At 42.1% G+C, this 21898-nt stretch overlaps 1 protein-coding gene across 2 annotated transcripts in view; it reads right to left on the bottom strand.

Moving 5' to 3' along the window:
- Positions 1–21898, bottom strand: part of TRPM3 (transient receptor potential cation channel subfamily M member 3) — a 596910-nt gene that overhangs the window by 42862 nt on the left and 532150 nt on the right. For both annotated transcript variants that reach the window (XM_069574093.1, XM_069574094.1), the window contains one exon: positions 16663–16837. In XM_069574093.1, the coding sequence (XP_069430194.1) occupies positions 16663–16837 (175 nt within the window). The remainder of the gene's footprint in view (positions 1–16662; positions 16838–21898) is intronic.

The raw sequence follows: 21898 nt of genomic DNA, 5'->3' as shown, positions 1-21898 counted from the left end.
CTTGAACACACACTTATCAGAGCTTAAGGTTAAGTGTTTGTGAGATTCTGTGTTTGATATCTGATGCCCCTACTCAGGTTTTACTCATTACTATACCCCAGCACCCACCATAGTGCTTGGAACACAGTAGGTTCTAAACATCTGCTGAATCTATGAACGGATGAGAAATTACATTATCTATCCACAATGACTTTCAGGCTGGCTGGAAGGCAGACATAATAGGGCAAAGAAGATTGTTGGTTTTCATGATGATCAGCAGTGACAGAACCTTGGTTCTGCATTGCTGTAAACAGAGTGTGTGTGCCTGCTCAGTCGCTCAGTTATGTCTGACTCTTTGTGACCCCATGGGCTATAGCCCATCGGGCTCCTCTGTCCATGTGATTTTCCAGCCAAGAACACTGGAGTGGGTGGCAATTTCCTACTCCAGGGGATCGTCCTGACCCAGGGGTCAAACCCGTGTCTCCTGTGCTTCCAGCAGTGGCAGGCAGGTTCTTTACCACTGCGCCACTCAAGTGAGAGGAATGCTATTTGAGACAGCTTGTTTTGACATAACTGTTTCAATGGATTTTGTTTGAAAAGAACACAGTGGAATAGAGGATGCTGGAAAGCACCTTGCTGTTTGGATGGCTCAAGGCTCCTGCACCTATTTGGAGCTGGCTTCCCTGCTGCAAGGGACTGGAGGTTTAAGCAACAGCTTGGTGAACATCCACTGCATATGACTCAATTCTTTAAGTGTTTCCACTTCACCCTTGCCTTGCTTAACACCAATACCACCTTATCTCTGAGAAGTCCTTGATATTGCGCCCTTTAAAGTGCAAATTTTGTTTTATTCCTTCCCCAAATTTCATTAATTTGGCACATCTGCACATCACTAGGGCCATTATTCATTAATGTTTTCTTTGAACACATCACACTCTGACACAGATGCAGATGTTAGCTTCATCATAAACACTAATATGCATGAACTCCTGTATTTCCTAGGTTTATTATATTGATGCGGGAAAGACTGCTCTTTTTCTTACTAGTGTTGCTGTGGGAGAGGTACACCAAGGCAAAACTTCCTTACTGTCCTAAATTTGCTAAGAATACTGAAGCACAGAGAGGGTCACCAACTTGCTCAAGGTCACAGAGCTATTGGAGGTGACAGAACTGGGATTCAGAGTATCCAGCTCTTGGTCCCGTCATGGGCTGTCCCTGCTACAGTGCCTCAAGTCATTCGTAACTGAGCTCTGCATGCACACCAGGCGCTCTGTACACTGTGAACTCCTATGGGGCCAATGGTAACTCCCCAAAGCAAACTCTTCTGGAAGATGTTTTCCCCTTGACTGTGCTATACGCAGTGCATGGTGCTGGTTTCTCACGGCTAACATTTTTTATCTGCCTCTTCCCAATTTGTAATTTTCTGACTCATCTGTGAGCATGTCTCATTTACAAGTGTGTATCCTTGTTTACGTTACTAAGATGTTCACAGTTTTGATGACGGAGGCTATCTGACACACTCACAGAGACAGGTAAATTTCCTCTTGGGAGGTAGAGTGAGTTTTCCATGTGCGTGTCTAATTCATTCACGATGGTTGTTTTTTGAAAGCACCCACAGTACTACCATCCCAGTGTTGAGGGAACCCTTCAGTGAGGCCAAAGGGCTGCTCCCTTCATGATTCTGGAAGCCATTGGTTTCTGGAAGATTCTCTACTCTCCTATCAGCATATGATGGTGGGCTGGTTTCTGAATGAATGATTACAGAGTTGTTGATCTGTTCTTAAATCCAGTCCCTAACCTAGAATTTCCAGATGTACAAGCTGGATTTAGAAAAGGCAGAGGAACCAGAGATCAAATTGCCAACTTTTGCTGGATCATAGAAAAAGCAAGGGAATTCCCAAAAAAAAAAAAAAAAATCTACTTCAGCTTCCTTGACTATGCTAAAGCCTTTGACTGCATGGATCACAACAAACTATGGAATATTCTTAAAGAGAATGGGAATACCAGACTACCTTACCTGCTTCCTGAGAAACCTGTATGCAGGATAAGAAGCAACAGTTAGAATTGGATATGGAACAGACTGGTTCCAAATAGGAAAAAGAGTACATCAAAGCTGTATATTGTCACTCTGCTTATTTAACTTATATGGAGAGTACATCATGTGAAATGCCAGGCTAGATGAATCACAAGCTGGAATCAAGATTGCTGGAAGAAATAACAAATCTCAGACATGCAGATGATACCACTTTAATGGCAGAAAGTGAAGAGGAACTAAGGAGCCTTTTGACAGTGAAAGAGGAGAGTGAAAAAGCTGATTTAAAACTCAGCATTCAAAAAATGAAGATGATGGCATCCGGTCCTATCACTTCATGGCAAATAGATGGAGAAAATGTGGACAGTATCAGATTTCATTTTCTTGGGCTCCGAAATCAATGCAGACAGTGACTGCAGCCATGAAATTAAAAGATGCTTGTTCCTTGGAAGAACAGATAAATGTCAATCCTAGACAGTGTTTTAAAAAGCAGAGATATCACTTTGCTGACAAAGGTCTGTATAGTTAAAGCTATGGTTTTTCCAGTTGTCATGTGTGGATGTGAGAGGTGGACCATAAAGAAGAGTGAGCGCCGAAGAATTGATGCTTTGGAACTGGGGTGTTGGAGAAGACTCTTGAGAGTCCCTTGGACTGCAAGGAGATCCAGCCAGTCAGTCCTAAAGGAAATCAGTCCTGAATATTCATTGGAAGGACTGATGCTGAAGCTGAAGCTCCAATACTTTGGCTACCTGATGCAAAGAACAGACTCACTGGAAAAGATCCTGATGCTGGGAAAGATTGAGAGCAGGAGGAGAACAGGTTGACAGAGGATGACATGGTTGGATGGCATTAGTGACTCAATGGACATGAGTTTCAGCAAACTCAGGGAGATAGTGATAGAAAAAGAAGCCTAGCATGCTCCAGTTCATGGGGTTGCAAAAGGTCGGACATGACTTAGCAACTGAACAACAAGCTAGAATTAAATCACACATTCAAATCCAGGATTTCCACCAAAATGTATTATATAAACTTGAGCTGCTTTGCATCTTAAACTCCAGTCACACAGGCATTCTTTCTGATTCTAGTTAAACACAACTAGATCATTCCTGCCACATCATGGCTTTTGTCATTTCTGCTCCCTCTGTTTGGACTGTTCTTTCCCCAGTTCTTGCCACCTGGGTTTTCATCATTCATATTTCAGTACAAACATCTCTTCAAGGTCTTTCCCATTCTATGCAAAATTGAATCCTTACCCCAATGACTCCACGACCTTCTCTTTACGGAACCTATTACTATTCCCAAAGTATTTATTTGTTTACTGTCTACCTCTCACCTGCCCTCAGGAGAACATAATTCCCATTAAGGGAAAGATAAAACCTCTCTTGTGCACCATTTTCTCTCCAGGGCCAAGTAGGGCACTTGATAAGTAGTTTCTAGGTAAATAAATGCATAACTATGGTCCAGTCAGTGGAGTGAGGTGTGGAGGAGAAAGGAGAGCTGTGGAATCAGATGGAAGCAGCCTTCTGTTACAATGTAGAGATGAGAGCACTGACTTAGAAGTTAGACAGGCTTGGGTTCCTATTCTGCCTCCACCAACCTGGCTGTGCCCTGTAAGGAATTTACTTAATCTCTACTCTTTTTGTACACTGACAGTATATCAGCATTCAGCAGGTTTCAGAATATCCTGAGCCTGGTCCAGTGCCAGCCATCGTAACAGGATCTCAGCAAATGTTAATTGACTTCCCTTTGCCTAGAAATGCCAGAAGAAACCCATGAATTTCATGACACAGCCTTTGTAATACACTTGACAGCTAATAAAGAACTCAGGCATCCTTATATTTGGTACAATCTGCTTAAGTGCAGTTGCTGTACATTTTTCAAAGAGCAGTGACATGTTCGACACTTGGTTATCTCGTGTAGACTCCTGACAGGTTGTATAATCTTAAATTCACTGAAAAGAATCTCGTCTTTTAGTGCCTGGCCTGTTTGATGGAGGTGTCCCCGCCCTGTATATTCAAGTACTCGCTATATGATAGAACCGCATACACCACACACAGTTCCTCTGGCTGTTGAACGCTATGTTCCTCAGGTGACATCCTTGACTTTGAAGTACTTGTCAGCAACTGGCTTTCCTGGAGCAGTACTGTAACCACTCAATTCACAGTGGCATTTTATTTATAAAGCCTTTGTTCAGAATATTAAAAAGGGCATGCCACAGACTCCATTCCTTTGCTTCAAGGACTGTGATTTTGTAAAGCTGGATCCTGTGGTCTACTCAGGAGAGAATCACTGGCTGCAGCAAATATTTTAAAATGGCTTTGGATCTGGTCCCATGGTGTTAAGTCGGCCAGTAGCTGTACCTACTGAGTCTGCTCACGGGGAGTGTGCTTCTCCTTCCTGCTTCATCCCAGATGATGAGCTGGACTGGTTGGACGGGACAGTTTCACAGGACTTTCAAGGTCACTCAGGCAACTTTCTCTAGTCACGCAGGATGTTGCTTTCCTATGAAAAAACCACTAGCATCTCTCAGATACAAACTTGGGAAGTTTTGAAGTTTGTTAGTCTCTACCTGGATCAGCAAAATATTTAGTAAATTGTGAACCACAGGTAAGGCTTCTGGGTTTTCCTCATACTTCATTGCAGTGGTAGCTAGATTTATTCCATTCAAAACTGGTCCCCAAGAACAGGAGACGGGGCCTTTCTAAAAGTGGCTTATCATGTTGACTACTCTGACACCGTAATTGCATGATGTCCCAACTTGGTCTTTGGTCTGAAGATCAAATGAGTGAGCAGAGCGCGGAGAGATGTTGAGAAACTCTGTAAGGGATGGCAGATGGGGGCCTAAAACACTATGTTCCTGGCATCAGGTTGTAAGGACCCGGGATCTTCTCAGATCTGTCCTTGAGGACTTTGCAGATGTTGGTGGCAACTAGCTACCTTGTGCCATTTTTCTTCGAGAAGCAACAATAAAAAAATGAAGTTTGGATTCTGATAGACAAGGTTTTCTCAGCCTCAGCACTACTGACATTTTAGGTTGGATGATTCTTTTGGTTAGGAGGCTGTCCTGTGTAGTAGCATCCCTGGCCTCTACCACTAGATGCCAGTAGCATCTTTTGAGTTGTGATACACAAAGACACTTCTAAGCAGTGCTAAATGTCCCCTGGGGTAAGAGTGGGGGTGGCGGTGAAATTGTTCCTGGTTGAGAACCAGTGGGGTAGGCTTAACGGTGGGAGATTCTGTGGTCACAAGAAAACTTCTCTGAGGCTATTCTAGCTTCTGTTGACTTTCCTGGGGCTTTCTGAACCTTGAGTTTCCTGGGAAGTAGACTTTTAATGGACCTGAAGATAAACGAAGGATGAACTAAAGGAGAAGATGAGAGAGGGTGGTACCTGAATGCATACTCCTTTTCTCTCTCTTCCTTCCTCTCTTTTGTACCTGTTAATCCTCTCACAGGGAGAGCCAGGTTGTAGATGAGAAGAAACCTGACCGAAATGGAGAAGCTAGAGTGGGGAACTCCAGCACCTGCAGCCTGAACTAGGGGAGCCTGAAGCTGTTTAGAACTTCAAGCAGTCCTGATATTTAAATTCAGGCATCAGCAATTTATTGCAGACAGCATAGAAGACTGTTTTTGGAGGCAAGCCGGGCATCTGCCAGGGCCCTTGGCAAAACTGCAAGGTAGGCATAGCTGTTTTTGCCACCACCTCTCTTTCTGAATGTCCCCACACCCATCTCACTTTCTCTGCCCTCCAGGCACAGAGTAGCCTCACGAAGCTCTCTGTCTGCTCAAAGTCTGCCTTTCCCTCTGGAGCCACCAGTTTCATTACCTGCCCCCATTTTAACTTTCCTCCCCTGAATGCTGATTTCAGCTACTTTGGGTGGAGGGCAGTTAAGATGAAAGATTCAAATATTTTACACCAAGAGGAGAAGAGTCAGTAGATTTAATCTATTCAGGGGATGATGTTTTGACTCTTCAAAACTTGCTACTTCTTTTTTAAAACACATTTTGGAACAAAAGGTTTTTCTATGGCTCATCTAACTTCCCTGAAATGGGCATCAGGGTTGTGTATTTTCCAACCACAATATCACCACTTGACATTCACAACGTGCAAATTCCATAAACTGGAGCTTTAACTTAGAAATGAGCTCCACACAAGGTAAACTGTGCATTTCCCATAAGAAAAGATTCAAATTTCTTGGCCTAACATACAAAGGCTTCACAACCTGCCTTTCTAACCTCTTCTCCATTCACTCACTCAAATATGGTGGAAAAGATGCACACAAATCGTGGCTTTCACCCTCTCAAAATGCATATAGTCCAGTGGGGAGATACACATAAGAAAGAAGAAGAAACCAGTGTGGTGCATACATTAACCCGGGGCAGGTAGAGGCGGCTTGGGAGCACCTGTGGGGGCACTAACCCTGACTGACCTGTCCAGGGAGGGAGGCTCACTGCTCTGCGGTCTTCATGTATGCCTTGTCCTCTCTCTCGAGCTGTGTACACAATGGTCCCTCTGTCTAGAATGCCCTCTTAGGATCTGTCTGGGAAACTCTTAATACCCTTTATGATCCGGCTTAACTGTTACCTCCAGGAGAATTTCTCTGCCTGTACTCTGCCCTCCCTTGTTTTTCTCTGCTTCACCATGTCCCGCTCACTCCTGCCCACCCTCAAATGAAAGTATTTTCTTTCCTTTGAGCCAAGTCCTTAAACATCATCTCTATGGAAATATGCATTGATTTGTTTACTTGTCAGTCATCCCCATTAGACATTTTTCAAAGCCAAGGCAATAATGTATGTCTCTTTTTAATCCCCAGTTCCTAGCACAGTGTCTGGCACACAGAGTCGCTCAGCAAATGTCACTGAATGAACGAACCTATTCTAACTAGAATCTGGAAAATGTGATAGCAGGGTGTCTGCTTTATTCCTTTTTATATTACACTGTGACAATGACATCCTGCTATCACATAATGATGACCCAGATTAAGAAATAGCCCCCTCCAGTTTTAACTTATCAGTGGATGTTATCTACTTGAACTGAGTATGTCATCATGGCAAAGACTCAAAATTCTGCATCCGACCTTAAGATATTGGGGTCTTCTGCGAAGCATGTCCTCATCTTAACTTCAGGCCTGATATTCTAGATACCAAATGTCTAGCTGAATGCCAAGCAATTCAGTCAAACGTCACTTGCCAGACAGAGTCTGAAATCTAACGGCAGGAAGCTATACGCTCCACTGGACAGTATCTTGTAAAAAATCTTGAGCACCTTTCTTCCCCCCTTCCCCCTTCCTTACTGAGGCTGCAGGTTTATCTTGTCACATTTGAGAAAAAACAATTAACATGTGAATCTTGCTGGGACTGTCTGCTAATAGTTAACCTGTGTGGAGGTCAGTCTATTTTTCAGTTGTTGTTAATAAACATCAGTTAAAATCTTGCCACGTTATCAGACAGGATGTGCTTTGCTCTGCTTTGAGTAGAAATCAGCCATCTGCCTGGGTGTGTTTGGTCAGAACACTGCGCCTGTGGAAAGGGCCGTTGTTACGGGATGCATGGCAACCACCTGCAGTGTGGCACAGGGCAGAGTTGGCAGGGGTTTCTGCTCCGGTCTCATCCAGTCCCACCACTAGGCTCACACAGCTCTGTCTTCCTTCCTCAGGGGCCCTCATCAACAAACGGCCTGACCACCTTCCTGCCCTTCCTCCCTTTCTTCTGGTCTTGCTCCCTCCGTCCTCTCTTCTGCTATCCAACATTCTATCTCTGCACAGAATCTAGAATGATGACTTGTTCAATAAATATTTCTTAAATGTGGCTGTAATTCTCTTCTTGAATACAAATTCAGCTATATTGCAGGAAGTTAACAACTCTAGGATCCCAGCTGAGTTCACTTTCCGTGTGTGTGTGTGTTTGAAATACGAATCCATGATCACTACATTTAATTCACCCAAATTTTACATTCTTTTTAAATAAATGTAACTCTTTTTCATTCTCTCAATTGAAAAAAATTCAAATTCCATTATGTATCACTGAAATCTTCTTTTAAAAACTGTAAAGCAGAGAACAACCTTACTCTCTTTCTAGTTCTCACATTAAGGGGTTTATTTCATGCATCAACTATTTTCTGAGCTTTTTTTTTGTCCCAGACACAGTTTGAGATGCTGACGTTACAGCAGGAAAGAAGGCAGATGTATTCCTGGCTCTCATGAGCTGGTGTTCCAAAGGACTTTCATATACTAGAACTGTGCTGTCCAGTAGGGTAGCAATTAGCAACACACAGCCCTTTAAACTAAAACTTCCTTCACACTGGTCACATTTCAAGGGCCCACTAGCCACATGTGATGAAAAGTGCAGGTCTATATCAGTTCCACTATCACAGAAGATTCTAGGACAGGGCTAGTCTAGAAGAACTTGTAAGACCTACTACCATGCTGAGAGCTTGGGAAATCCCACAGCAATATTGTGAGATGATTTATTATGACATATAAACTATTATGATTATCATGATCCCTTCACACACAATCCTCCCTTTGAAACACAGAGATTACAGCTAGCATGCCTGGCACCAACAAGTTTGTTTTTCTTTGGGGCATCCTGTTTTTCCTTACAAGATGGTTAAATCAATGTGGGGGATAGCATTCCGAAATACTCACTCATTTTTCCTGCTTGTCTTGCAAGCAGGTATTGGCTCTGAATCAGGGAAGGAGCGGTTGCAAGGCACAACCCAGAGACAGCCTTCAAGCCTCTGGCTGCTTTTGTGGTTCAGATGTAGAAGCTCTCTGCACTTTAAAGCATTTGTAGTATATGTGTATGTATATGTATGCATGCTGAGTTGCTTCAGTCATGTCTGACTCTTTGCAACCCTATGGACTGTAGCCTGTCAGGATACTCTGTCCATGGGATTCTCTAGGCAAGAATACTGGAGTAGGTTGCCTTGCCCTTTTACAATATGTATATGTAATGTGTATGTATATAACAGAATGGGCAACAGAAAGGAGAATCTAGGGAACAGGTGAAAGTGTTCTGGCAGGAGCGAGACTGGAAGGGAAAGGAGAGAAATGTGTGTCTATGCACACATGTGAGGCTGTTTCAGAGTAGATGCCAGTTTGCAAGTGCTTTGTAGGTTCAGGCTGCATGGTCTTCCTGGCAGCTCAGTTGCGGTAGCAGAGTCCCAGGGGGAGAAAAGGTCTAGGATTTGAGACTGTGGGAAGACCTCAAAAGTCAACTAGATTTGCATAGTGATGAGTATAATGGATATTTTAGCAGCAAACTGTGTGGACATGTGTAGACGGTGACTCAAAACTACAGCCTGACCCACCCCAACATTAATCTACCTCAAGGAAAGTAAAGAGGGGTGACCCTGAGGTCATAATTTCCCCCTAGTGTAAGAGGGTAGGTATGTAAAATAGAAAGAAGCAGAATTATAATAAAAATATAGTTGAATTTTCTAGCAGCATCTGCATCTGTGGCCTAGGAGCCATACCCACTCCTTGGGCACCAGAATAATTTGTCTCCAACAATCTTGGAAACTTGAGCAATGGTCACTCTTGAGACTAGATCTCATCATCCTCATCTGCCTCTTATGCTACCAGGCTCTAGTCTCCAGCTGCCTCAATCTGAAAAAATTATTCTCACAACCAGGTCTTACCCACGATCTCTATTTTTTGCAATGCAAACTCTTCCGCTTAACTATCCTGCCTTATGCTATTGTCCCATACGATGTTGGGCTTTCTGCCCATTGAATTTTCCCATTTCTCCCTTTTCCCAGAGCTTTCTGGAAAACCCTTACCACTGAACACAGACTCCTATGCTTTCTTATACCACATTTTCTTGCCTTAGCTAAAATTCTTGTGCAGGAAGACACCACCTCCCTGTAACCTTCTCAAATGGAAATCACACATTTCTGCTCATCTGCCAGTAAGGTTCCTGTAAGTCTTGTCTGCATTCTCACTGATACTTTGCCTCTTCTAAACCATTGTTTTTCATTCTTGTGCAAAAAGCCCTTTCTCCCTTGAGTTTCAGGTTATCCTGCTCAAAATCTTCCTGTCTACTCCATCTTGTGGCATTAGTAGGGACACTTCAATACCTGTAGTGACAAACACAGAAGAAGCTAGCTTCACTGTGCAGGACCTCAATTCCAGTGTATCCTGGAACCCACTCTTATAGCCACTCTTGGACTTTATCGTTATCCTAAATGTCCCGCCTTAGTACCAGTGTACCATTCTCTGGCCACAGCATCTTACTGTCACTCCTCTGAGGAACCTCAGTTCTCAGAATACTTGGTATTCAGGCTAGAAGTCTAGTCCTTCGATTACTCTTTTTAATTCGAAAATACTTACCAACATTGTACCTTGATTTTCTTCACCCTCCACCTTAGCGTTCATAATGCATAACTTTAAGAACCCTTGCAAGCTGTTTCAAAATCCCTAGGCCCCTTTATTTTTGCTATATTGGTACAACAAAACTTCAATCTTGACTTAATCCAGCTACTTGTTTTTCCTGATCTGGGCTGCTGAGTTTTGACTGAGAAAACAGACAACTGAACTATGCAAAGAGGTGGCCCTAAGCGATTCTTTGATAGGTACTGAGTCAGTGACTTTCCCTAGGGGTGATTACAAAACAATACTTTTTGTTTGCCAAGCCTCACTTCATTGACACCCTTCCCCCCATATATATAAAACACTTCTCTTGCTCCCTTTCCCTGGTAAATGCTTTGCCTTGCTACTCATTTACTCTTAAATCACTTTAATTGATTTTTGCACTCCCCATTGAAATGAAAATTCTCTAGCCAAAGTCACCAGTGATTTCCTAAATGTCTAATTGAATGGACTTTTAAACACACACTTAACTGTGCTCTTCTCTTGCACTGATTCCCCCATTCTCAGCGTTCATGCTCTGGCCTTCTCTACCTGTGCTGCTTGGAAAGTTTACTCGCTTCCGTGGCTTTGACAGGTCAGTATATTCTTGATCCCCAAATCTGTATCTCCAATCCAGCTCTTTCTACTTAGCTCCAGAGTTCTACATACAAGAGTCTTCTTCATGATTTTCCTCACATTGCCATGGAAACTTCAAGCTCCATCTAACCCCAAGTAAACAGATCCCCTTCCCCCCAGAGGTCCTCTGTCTCAGGATGTGACAGCACTGGTTAGACTAAGCTGGAATGCTTGGAGTGAACTTCAACTCCTCCATCTTAAATTCCATCCACTTCCTGCACTACCACCTTCTGCACCATCTGACTGTGTCCTGGTGCTTCTGAACTTACCTTTCTGAAGTTCCCTGCTGCCTATCTTCTCCATCCCAACTGCTACTTTATTACCTAAGGTCCTCCCAGGTCCCATCTCCATCCCTTTTATGGCCCCTTTTTTGCTTGATAGCTTCAACTAAAACTTGTATCAGAGCATGGTACTACCCTGAGCATGAGGGACAACTCCTCTAAAATCTACGCTCCTGTCTCTTTTCAGACCCATCTGTCCTGTTTCCTGCCTCCTGCCTCTCACCCTGCAGTCAGCCATATTAAACTACCTGCTGAGCCTGGAACTTTCCATGCTAAGTCTCAGTTTGGAATGTCATTCTTCTCCTTCACACCCCCCTGCTCCCATCTGCCTAGCAAATAGCAATATTTCAGGGCTCAGTTCAACCTTCCCACTCTGCCAGGGTTCCTCTATTGTGCCCCTCCTTTCCCTTCAGGAAGAACTGGCTACTTGCTGTCTGGGGCTCCATCCCCACGTATATTGACCACGTCCGTCTGCCTTTCCTGGACTGCAAACTCCTTGAGGACAATGTCTCTGTCACATGCATCGCTGGATCTAGATGTTCAGTTCACAGTAGGAATAAAATAAATATCCTCTGAATGGATTCAATGGATTCCATTGGATGAAGAACGAACAAATTAAAAATGGAGCCTGAGCTGTGAGCAAAGGCTAAAATCAGTCTGATGACAGTGGAACAAATGCTGGTCATAATGTGAACCAAATTGCATCACAATGGCCTATCTGCAGGTAGTTCTGCTGTTTGTAAGGCTGCTGAGCCTCAGTTTGTATTAGTAAACACGTTGGGTGGGGAGTCTCTGGAGTATAAGATGACTTTCAGGGACAGAAAACAGGGGTGGTGCCTCATATTGGCTTACTTCCTTAGCAATTTGCAAAAACAAAACCCAGCAAAACAATTGCCCCCTTTCCCAAATGTTGGCTTTGGCTCAAGTTTGTCTTTTCCGAAATATTTCTCTGGTCAGGCAACACTCCCCATGCTATAGCTGTCAGGCATTAGTGTGCTCTGAATTCATTAGTGAAGGTCAGTCCGGAATACCAAACAGATGCAGAGCCCTGAGTTTCCAGAACTGGAGTGAAGCTTTTAACCACAGCCACCCTCTCTGTTCTTGCTGTTCTAAGCCTCACCACAGCAGGCATATTTTAGAGACTGGCCTTGTGCTATCCTAATTTCTACACCTGAAATGAGCAACAAATAATTTGAGACAGAAAAGTAATACAGGAGAATGTTTGAACTGTACATACATGTACACGCTCCTTGTTCCATGACAAAAGCAACACTTTAAGTCCAGTCAACATCACATAGACCACAAGCCTACAGAGGTTTGTTTGTTTTTAATAGTAAATAAATAAATGAGCAAAACCAAATCAAAACGACAGCACAAAAATCCCTCTTACTCCAGATAAGCTATCAATTTCAGATGGAAAGGCCTTAGGCAATAAAAGAAAAAAAATGTGATCTATGCACTAAGTAGGTTGGATAGTTAATTTAGGGTGACTGCTGCTGCTAAGTCACTTCAGTCGTGTCCGACTCTGTGTGACCCCATAGACGGCAGCCCACTAGGCTCCCCCGTCCCTGGTGACTAGAAACGACCAAATAATAAGTTGTCATGGTAGAAAGTAAGTTTTGGACATCCTGCTTTCACATTACCAACCAAACTTGTGAAAATACTCAGAGAGACAGAAAGAAGGACTAAATTTAGATGCTGATTTAATGCATTCAAGAGCATGATTCATTTTCCCCCTGCCCTGGTATAGCCTGGAGAATCTGAGTGTACAGCAGGCAACACAAGGATGCCCTGTAAATAAAGGGAAGTCTCATTCATTCAGAGACTTGAGGAAGCCAGAGACACCCCATTTTCTCTGCCAAGAAAGGTGTATCTCCAAGCACCTCACACACCAAAACATAGAACTGGATTTCTCAGATGGCTAGAATCGGTCTAATTTTAGCTTTGCCCAGCCTTGGAATGAATGTGCTGAAAATTTATTCTGTACCTCCTCTTCTCTTAAGTGGCTTTTTTCCCCTCAGGCTCCAGTGGGATCCTGACCAGCTCTCAGGAGCCATGCAACAGGGTTCATTTGATGAGAGGCCCAGAAGGATGCCATCATTCAGTAGTAACACTTTTAGCAACCAAATTCCCTCATGGTAGCCCTTAGATTGGGTCTTAGAGAGCTAGTATATATAACATAGACACCTGAGATGCTTTGGGGCTATGCAAAAAAACAACAACCAGGAACCAACCAATCAGACAATGACGGCAAGTTCAACCCCCAACAGTTAATCAGGGTGTTTGGCAAAGCTGTCTAGACAGAGCAGATTGTCACTCTCCTTTCCTGAGTTTTATTATCTGCTGTTTCCAATCATGTTTTAACACTCACTTCTGCTCTCAACACCAAAGCAAATGTTTCAGCTGCTACACTAAAGATAAATTGAGATTAAGGCTGGACTATCATTTGTGTTCATCCAACCTGGCTCAGAGGTGAAAATTTACACTCTTTTTTGTTTTTGTTTTTTTCCTCTTTTTCCTTTTAGTCTTTGAGCACATTTGGAAAGTAACCTTAGAAGTTTCATTCTAGCTTTTTTTGGCCTTATTGATATTCTCTGGGTTTAGGACAAACTACAAGAAAAAAAATGAAATGTATTTTAAAAATCTATAGTTGGTTAACACTGTTTCCCAGAAGTGAGGGCATTTAAAGTTGTCCTCCCTTCTGAGGTGTGGGACAGATGTTAATAACCTCCCCGCCTCCCCGCGGCCCCCATTATACAACCACATATAATATATTCATTCCAATTAAGAAAGATTATTTCTGCAATATGAAATGGCTTCAGCACTTTTGCAGCTAAAAACAAAGAGTTAGATATGGAGCGCGTGCATTATGTTACAAATGAGTCCCTCTGAGAAGGTGCGCAAGAATGAGCAGGGCTTGGAGAGGCGCCCCCACGGCACGTCCACAGGATGGGGCTGATGGACCCTGGCAGTCTAGGTGGATATGAGATCCAATTAGCCTGAACACATGCTTCACAAACCAACCTGGACACGGCACAGAAAAGAGGCAAGACACCGCAGGGTAGCATAAACGAGTTGTACCTTTCTCAAACAGCTTGGTACCGAGTCTCCTGGGCAGTTGTGAATGACAGGGCGGGGCTGTCACCCAATCTCCCTTGGGCCCACTCAGTGCCACAACATGGAAATCAAATCATTTAGAAGACAGGGATATTCAACGACACAGGCCAAATTTAATGACAGATTTGGGGGCAGCCTTCTATACCCATTTGAGAAAGGACAAATACTGTTTAGCACTCTAGACAATAAACTGGCTGATTTAGCTTAGAACAGTGGCTACTTCTGCAGCCAATTTCAGAACACCAAAACGGAAGGTCAGTGGTTGGGGGAAGGGAGTCATGAAGGGTGCATCCATCCAAGGCTGGGTTGGCTACACACTGGGGTATGTAGGATATGGGGCAGAAATTTATTCTCACACACAGGGCATCGCAGGTCTACTCAACAACGTGGCACATCTGTTTCCATACTTCACTCACACAAAACACCACGCTTCCACCGCCAGGGTTTTTGCAAGTTCTAAACTACAATCAGCCCTTCTTTAAAATAACAATAATAGATCCTCTGATTCAGCCAAATGGTGGTGTTTGTTGCACTAGGCTGCGTTCATAGTACAACATCAATAAATGGCCACTTGTAGACGGACGGACAGAATCCCACTCATAAAGCACACCTACACCTCCCTCTTTCTCCCATCCCCAAATGTCACATTGTCTACAGACCTATGGGGGCTTAATCTCATAGGGGAAGAAAGGAGAGATAGGAAAAGCAAAATAATGGGAGTGGAAAAGCAAATTGTTGGGGAAAAATAGTGCAGTTAATTGCTGAGAAGAATGATCACAGGTGGACTTTCGAGTGTCATGTTGCCTTCAGGGACCATTTGAAAGAATGAATTCAAAAGCGTTCCCCCCCCCCCCCCCCCCCGTCCCTAGAAAGCTGTCTTGGTGAAGGCTGCACATTGTCAAAGATATTCCAACTGGGAGATGGAGTTAGAATTTTTGCTCAGTGAGTTGTCTAAGTCTCATGAAATGGGTATTTGTTCCAATTAGGTGTTTCAAAAAAACCCTTCTTGCCTCAGATAACTCATTTTGAGAAGAAAAGAGTATTTGTTCAAAACTCATCAGGGAAAATGACAGACTAGTGCGTTCTGCGGCTGTTGTACACAGACTCTTCACAGGCCTGTAGGACTCACGCTTTGCGGTCATTCACCCTTATTTCCCTAGTCTTAGTCCTACCTAAAACTGGCAGGGGTGGGTGTTGGGGGATGCCGACTAGTTTTTGCTCCTGTTATTAATAAGCTATACTGTCTAGATATATAACTCTAATCCGTGTCCACAGTCCAGAGCTCAGATGGCTGGCCTGTCAGCAAAAAATGTTAGAAAAATGTTAATTCAACAATGGTGGAAGGATGTTATTTCTAGAGCTAAACTCCTCAGGGAAAATGAGAAATGGTTGCTCCTGGGATTCAACTCCTCCACAATGAAAGATATTTCTTTTCTGAAGCGTTCTTCCCAAATAATTTCCCAGTGCTTGGTGTGCCCTGACATTTGGTCCAAATAAAATGCTGGAACAGACTCATAGGATACAGCTATCTTCAAACTCAGTACAAGAAGGGTGTTTATTACAGAGAATCAGCATCTATTAGGGCATGAAGCATCAGGGGCCTGCTGGCACTCACTCCCTACAATGAGTCACTTCATGATATACTTTTTTTTTTTTTTTTGGCATTTATAAGCAAGCAACTCCGTTTATAACCTAAGGCACTTTCCATACTTCCAGGCAATGAATACTAGCTTCTTTTGAGTCTCAATAGCACATAATTTAAGACAGTGGGAAAAGGAACTGGAGAATAGTTTCCAGTGCAAGGAAAACACCACGCAGCTGTTTGCCCTCACTCTTGAATTCTGATGGCGAAATTGAGAATTGTTTATTTGTCCTGAAGTCAAACCCAAGGAATTTATTTTTTAAAGGCTAGAATAGGGATGGGGAGTAATGATATAATATACTTTTAATATTGAAATATTCAACACATGGCCCCAGGATTTTGAATCCCCAAGGAATTTAGATCCTCTAAAATGGTCCATTCTTGGTCAAATTTGGCACACCAGATGTCACAGGAAGGACATACCTGAAAAAACATCCGAGGACTACTTTGCTAAAATTGTATATTCACCTTCTATAATTGTTTTTTTACCTCCAAGATAGCAAGCTAGGAATCAGTCCTCTATCTTGAGCCATTTATTGAGAACAAACAAATGAACTTGGAAAAGATATGACCCAATTAAAGTTAAATACCTGACTTTGGTGTATGAGAATCATAAACTTGCTTACGGTCTATCTGGTCCGCAAACACTTCCCCATAAATCATCCAATAGGGCATGTAGAAGATGTTCTTGGCCAGTTTCCATGATGGCTCCTCATTGGGAAAGAGAATGGCTTGCCTGGCGACCCCAAAACTCATGAGCACCACCAGCATGATGATGACAAAGTACATCATGTCTATCATCTGGAAGCAGGGGGAAGCAGAGGGAGAAACAAATGAAAACCAGAATGATTGAGTATTCCTGTGATGCTGACACTGATGGAAAACTTGGTTCACTTTTGAGACTGCTGATAAGGGATGTTGAGACAGGGAGCTGTGATCAGGTAACCACTTGGTCTACTAAAACCAATGTCCAACAACTCTTAACAGTTACTAAGAAAATCATTTAAAAAGAAAAAGCACAGGTACAAGAGGACCCCTTCATCTTCCATTGTTTTCTGTGGGACCTAGTCATGACTAGGCACGAGAGTCATATGACACAGAAGCTTGAGCCTATGAATGTAGTACTAATGTTTTTTTCTGCTCCTGGGAAAGACAAATGTCCTTGCTGGGTCTCTTTCTTCTTAGCAAAGCTGGAACTGGGATAGTTGAACTATTTTGACAACTATTGCCATGCTGTAAATTCTCCAAATTCTGAAAGGCTTATCAAGAGCTGAAAAGCCCAAGAGAATAATTATTTGTAAACAAGACTCAGATAACCCAAATATCCATCTTAAACTGCCTTACTCTTGTGGCCCCACCTCATTGCACAGTTTTCTACCACAAACCAGTCTCTCAGAGAACCACTCTTTCTGCTTTTTCTTCTGCATTGTATCCTATCAGTTACAGAGGCTGCTTTTTTTTTTTTTTTGTAGGAATTAGAATCAGGTAGCCTAATGGCCTATTTCTGTGCTTGCTGTTGAAATGCTGGATTTTCATCTTGACAGGTTCATAAAATTCTTGACTTGTACTTGACTCCATTCAAGTACAATGCTATCTCTTGTTCCTCTTTCTTTCTTTTTTGCTTGTTTTCATGATACATGTTATCTGGGATCTGTTTCTCATATGCCAAATTACTTTCCTGTTATCACCGAAAATAGATGAGGATGCAATAACTATTATTTTGCCTGGCCAGAATCCATTGCCTCCTTCTTTCAGAAACAGTTTTTTTTTTTTTGTTTTTCCCACCCATTTTGGCCCTAAAGGTAGGTGTCTTTTCCAGGCTGGGTTAATCATGGTAACTTGCTGTCTGACAACAGTGACACAAGACAGGCCAACCAGAATCTTTCTTTGGATTTTTTTTAACTGAACTGGGGAGAGAAGCTCCCTTGCTCTCTCTGTAATAAAGTGAATTCAGAGTGTCTAAGGCTGTTTCCCACTAGGGAAACAGATCAGAGTGAATAAAGCAGGTATTCCAGCGAAGGAGACTGGGTTGTGATGGTGGTTCGGGGCCTGGGTGCAGTAGTTTCCATCATGCCCTGCTGTAAATCAAGTCATCCCTCCTGGGTTTAAGTTAGTAGGAGATTGGTTTCTATCCCTTGCATAAAACCACCTACTAGAAAAGACTGTCTTCTCTTGGATATCAAATTTCCTGAAGGAATGCCCATCCACAAAGAAAGACCGATGATAATTTTATCAGTGGCAATGAAGGCTTTAAATTAGTTTTAAATTTCATTTTGCAAAGATACATTCCATGGTGCCAGTTACTGGAATTAAAACATTACAGACTTCCTGTAGGCCTCAGGACACTAGGGGCTCGATACATTTTAGGTTAATCAACTTGCAAGGCAACTTCAAAATCTCTCAAGTACTGTCTGACTTTGAAATTAAATATATCAAAATTTGATGTTCATTCATATCTGTTCACTGTCCTTAAAAATATATGCTATTCTTTTCACAACTTAGTAGCCTCAGAACTCTCTTAAAATGAGTCAGCAGTTTTATAGGAAACGTGGGTCCGTTTCTCATCCCCTCTCTCTCTTATCTTGCAAAATTCTTTTATCATTTATTTACAAAAAGTTCTATTAATGAAAAAGCACAAAGGGGTCCTTTCTGTTATATTTATTTAGACTGATTAAAAGGTGGGTGGGGAAAGGAAGGTGTTTACTTATGAGATTTAAGACCTAGTTTGATCCAAGAAAATTCAGCCAGTAAATACAGCAACTGTTCTAATCTAATTTCTCAGGACTGTTTCCATTCAGCTTGATCGTAATACCTATTCAAAGGGTCAAAACAATCAAACAAACACTGTTCCCAAACACTCAACGTCACATATTTCAAAGGCGTCATAACTTCGTATAAATACTGGTATCTGCTGAACTGCAGAAACAAGATATTGTCAGAACTGGGTCTGGCTTCTGCTTTTAAACAAAAATTGTCCAATTGGTTCAATATGAAGAGTGCTGATTGTCTCTCATTCTTTTAAACATCCTTCAGTTGGGTTGTATCAGTTCAGTTCAGTTGCTCAGTAGCGTCCGACTCTTTGCGACCCCATGAATTGCAGCACGCCAGGCCTCCCTGTCCATCACCAACTCCTGGAGTTCATTCAGACTCACATCCATCAAGTCAGTGATGCCATCCAGCCATCTCATCCTCTGTCGCCCCCTTCTCCTCCTGCCCCCAATCCCTCCCAGCATCAGAGTCTTTTCCAATGAGTCAACTCTTCGCATGAGGTGGCCAAAGTACTGGAGCTTCTAGAGGAGAGCATATACTGCAGTGGTTAAGCATGTGTCCTCAGGTGTCAGAATACCTGAGTTCTCGCCTTGGCTCTGCTAGCAAAAACAACTAGGTGATCTTGGGCATGTTGCTTGGTCTTGGTTTTCTTTTAATTTGTAAACTAGGGATAATAATCATAACAGTAATGACGCATATTTTTTTCCTAAGGATTAAATGATATAAGGTGTGAAACAATGTGAGTAGTTCTTGGTAAAAGTTAATGTATTATTATTATTAGAATTGAAAAAAGGTCACACTGTGGAGTGAGAGAGGAGTTTGAAACCTTTGTTTCTTGCCCAGTTTTAGTCTGTTCGAATGTGAGATAAATAAACTAAAGCCTATTTCATGGGGTTGTAATGATTGACATGTCTGACATGGTGTTTGGTGCATAGTAAATGATACCTACGTTGTTTTTATCCATGTTACATAAGTGGTATAACTTAGTACTAGGCTTAGAGAACCACTGAGAAGTAGAATACGAAGGAAAAGAGGTTAGAATTCTGTTAAGTGATTCTAGAGCTGAAGATCAGTTGGAAACATACTTAACCAGTATTGAGTCTAAGTACCTTAGCTGCCTCCAGTTGTGCCTGGATCAGGTAAGTTACTTCACTGTTTAATATTAAATAGGGGCTTTTGGAATAATCACATCTAGGCATATTTTGTTAAGCTTCCACTCTGGCAGTCCACCTGGCTCACTGATAATTCTATAGGCATAGTTTACCTATCTTCTGGATCAATGGCTCAATTACTGAACTAATTATCTTAAAAGCCATAGAAAGACAACAAAGTCCCCAAATATACTCATTTTCTACTTATGAATGATATCACTAACTAGTTAAGAATAAGTTGGAATGTAGAAAAATGCAGTACATCTCTCTTGCCCACTCCATGGTAAGGTTTCATTCTTATCAAAACTGGGGAAATAATCATGTCATTATTAAAAAGACAGAGATGAATTTTAAAATAGACGTGGGGCATTAGAGTTGACTTTACCTATTTCAATTATTTAAATGTGACCCAACCTCTTAAAAGTAATACGCCTGGTTTGAGTCCTTCCTAACTTTATTTACTGAAATAAGGTAATGATCAATTAGGAAAAACAACCCATCAGATAATGTATTTGCATAACACAGTGGTTCTCAACAGAAGGCAACTTGCTCTGCAGCGAACATACAGCAATATCTGGAAATGTTGTTGTTGTTATATGTGTGTGTGTGCATACACACAAGTACATGTGCTCATGCACACACATATCACTGACACCCAGAGGGTAGAGGCCAAGGTTGCTGCTAAACACCCTATGATGCACAGGACAGCCCACCCCACCCCGCCCCCAACAAAGAATTCTCTAGTCCGAAGGAGCAATAGTGTCAAGGTCGAGAAAACGTGGCTTAATTTTGCAGCTGTTCTTCACTTTCATTGGGTACATTTGAAAATATATTTGACAGTCTCATAGAACCTTTTCCCCTCTGTCCAGAAAATTCATACATCTACACATTGTTATATATAAATTGTGTGAAAAACTAACAGATCCTGTCTCCTAACTCTCTCCCATAGACTAGGTGGAGATCCTGCTTTTAGATGCGGAAATTTTCACCACCATCTCAAATTCAATACTAAAATACAATGATATAAGAGGTAATGTTATATAATAAGATACAGGTTTGTTTTCTAATCAAAAATCTCTCAAACGAACTGGGATTCAGTTTTGGGTAAGTAACTCAAGCTTTTTTTTTTTTTTTTTAAATTGGAGGTTAATTAACTCAAGCTTACTGAATTCATTAATGATCCTCCAGTTAAAAAATAAATAAGCTGCCCGCTTCAGTATTCTTGGCCTTCCCTTGTGGCTCAGCTGGTAAAGAATCTGCCTGCAATGTGGGAGACCTGGGTTCGATCCCTGGATTGGGAAGATACCCTGGAGAAAGGAAAGGTTACCCATTCCAGTATGCTTGCCTAGAGAATTCCACGGACTACATAGTCAATGCAGTTACAAAGAGCTGGACACAACTGAGTGACTTTTGCTTTCACTACTGAATTCAAGTTTTTCCACTACAGAATGGGCTTTGTGATGTTCTCTCTAAACAATGCTGGTATTAAAAACACCAAGCTTTTGTTCAAAAGGATTAGAAATGGAGCAAATAAGTATTCTCAGTTTTTTCCATTGTACTTTAACAATGATAAAAGATATAGTTTATCAGATATAAACTATCCTACTGTAAATCAGATATAGTTGGCCACTTAACATGTGTTATTTCTAATTATCACTGCAACCTTATGAGATTTGCATTTATTATTACTACTTGGAAATGAGCAAACTGCATCTCCAAGAGTTGTTAAATAAATTGCTCAAGGTCTCATAACCCTTTCCTTTTAGATTCAAATTCTCCCTCTCTTTGTATGAGGTGTATGGTTTAACTGATAAAAGCACCTAGTTTCTGAGCATCAGGCTCTGATTCCTCCTCTTCTGAGTTTGGAGAGGGAGCTGATTTACTGGTGCAGTTTCAGATTCACACCAATGCTGTCCTGTGAGTGCTCAGCCTTTATGGAGAA

The sequence above is a fragment of the Ovis canadensis genome, chromosome 2 (genome assembly GCF_042477335.2).
Source record: "Ovis canadensis isolate MfBH-ARS-UI-01 breed Bighorn chromosome 2, ARS-UI_OviCan_v2, whole genome shotgun sequence".
In the NCBI taxonomy this organism is placed as follows: domain Eukaryota; kingdom Metazoa; phylum Chordata; class Mammalia; order Artiodactyla; family Bovidae; genus Ovis; species Ovis canadensis.
Note: the sequence above shows the minus strand (reverse complement) of the source record. Positions and strands in the feature narration are given on the sequence as shown.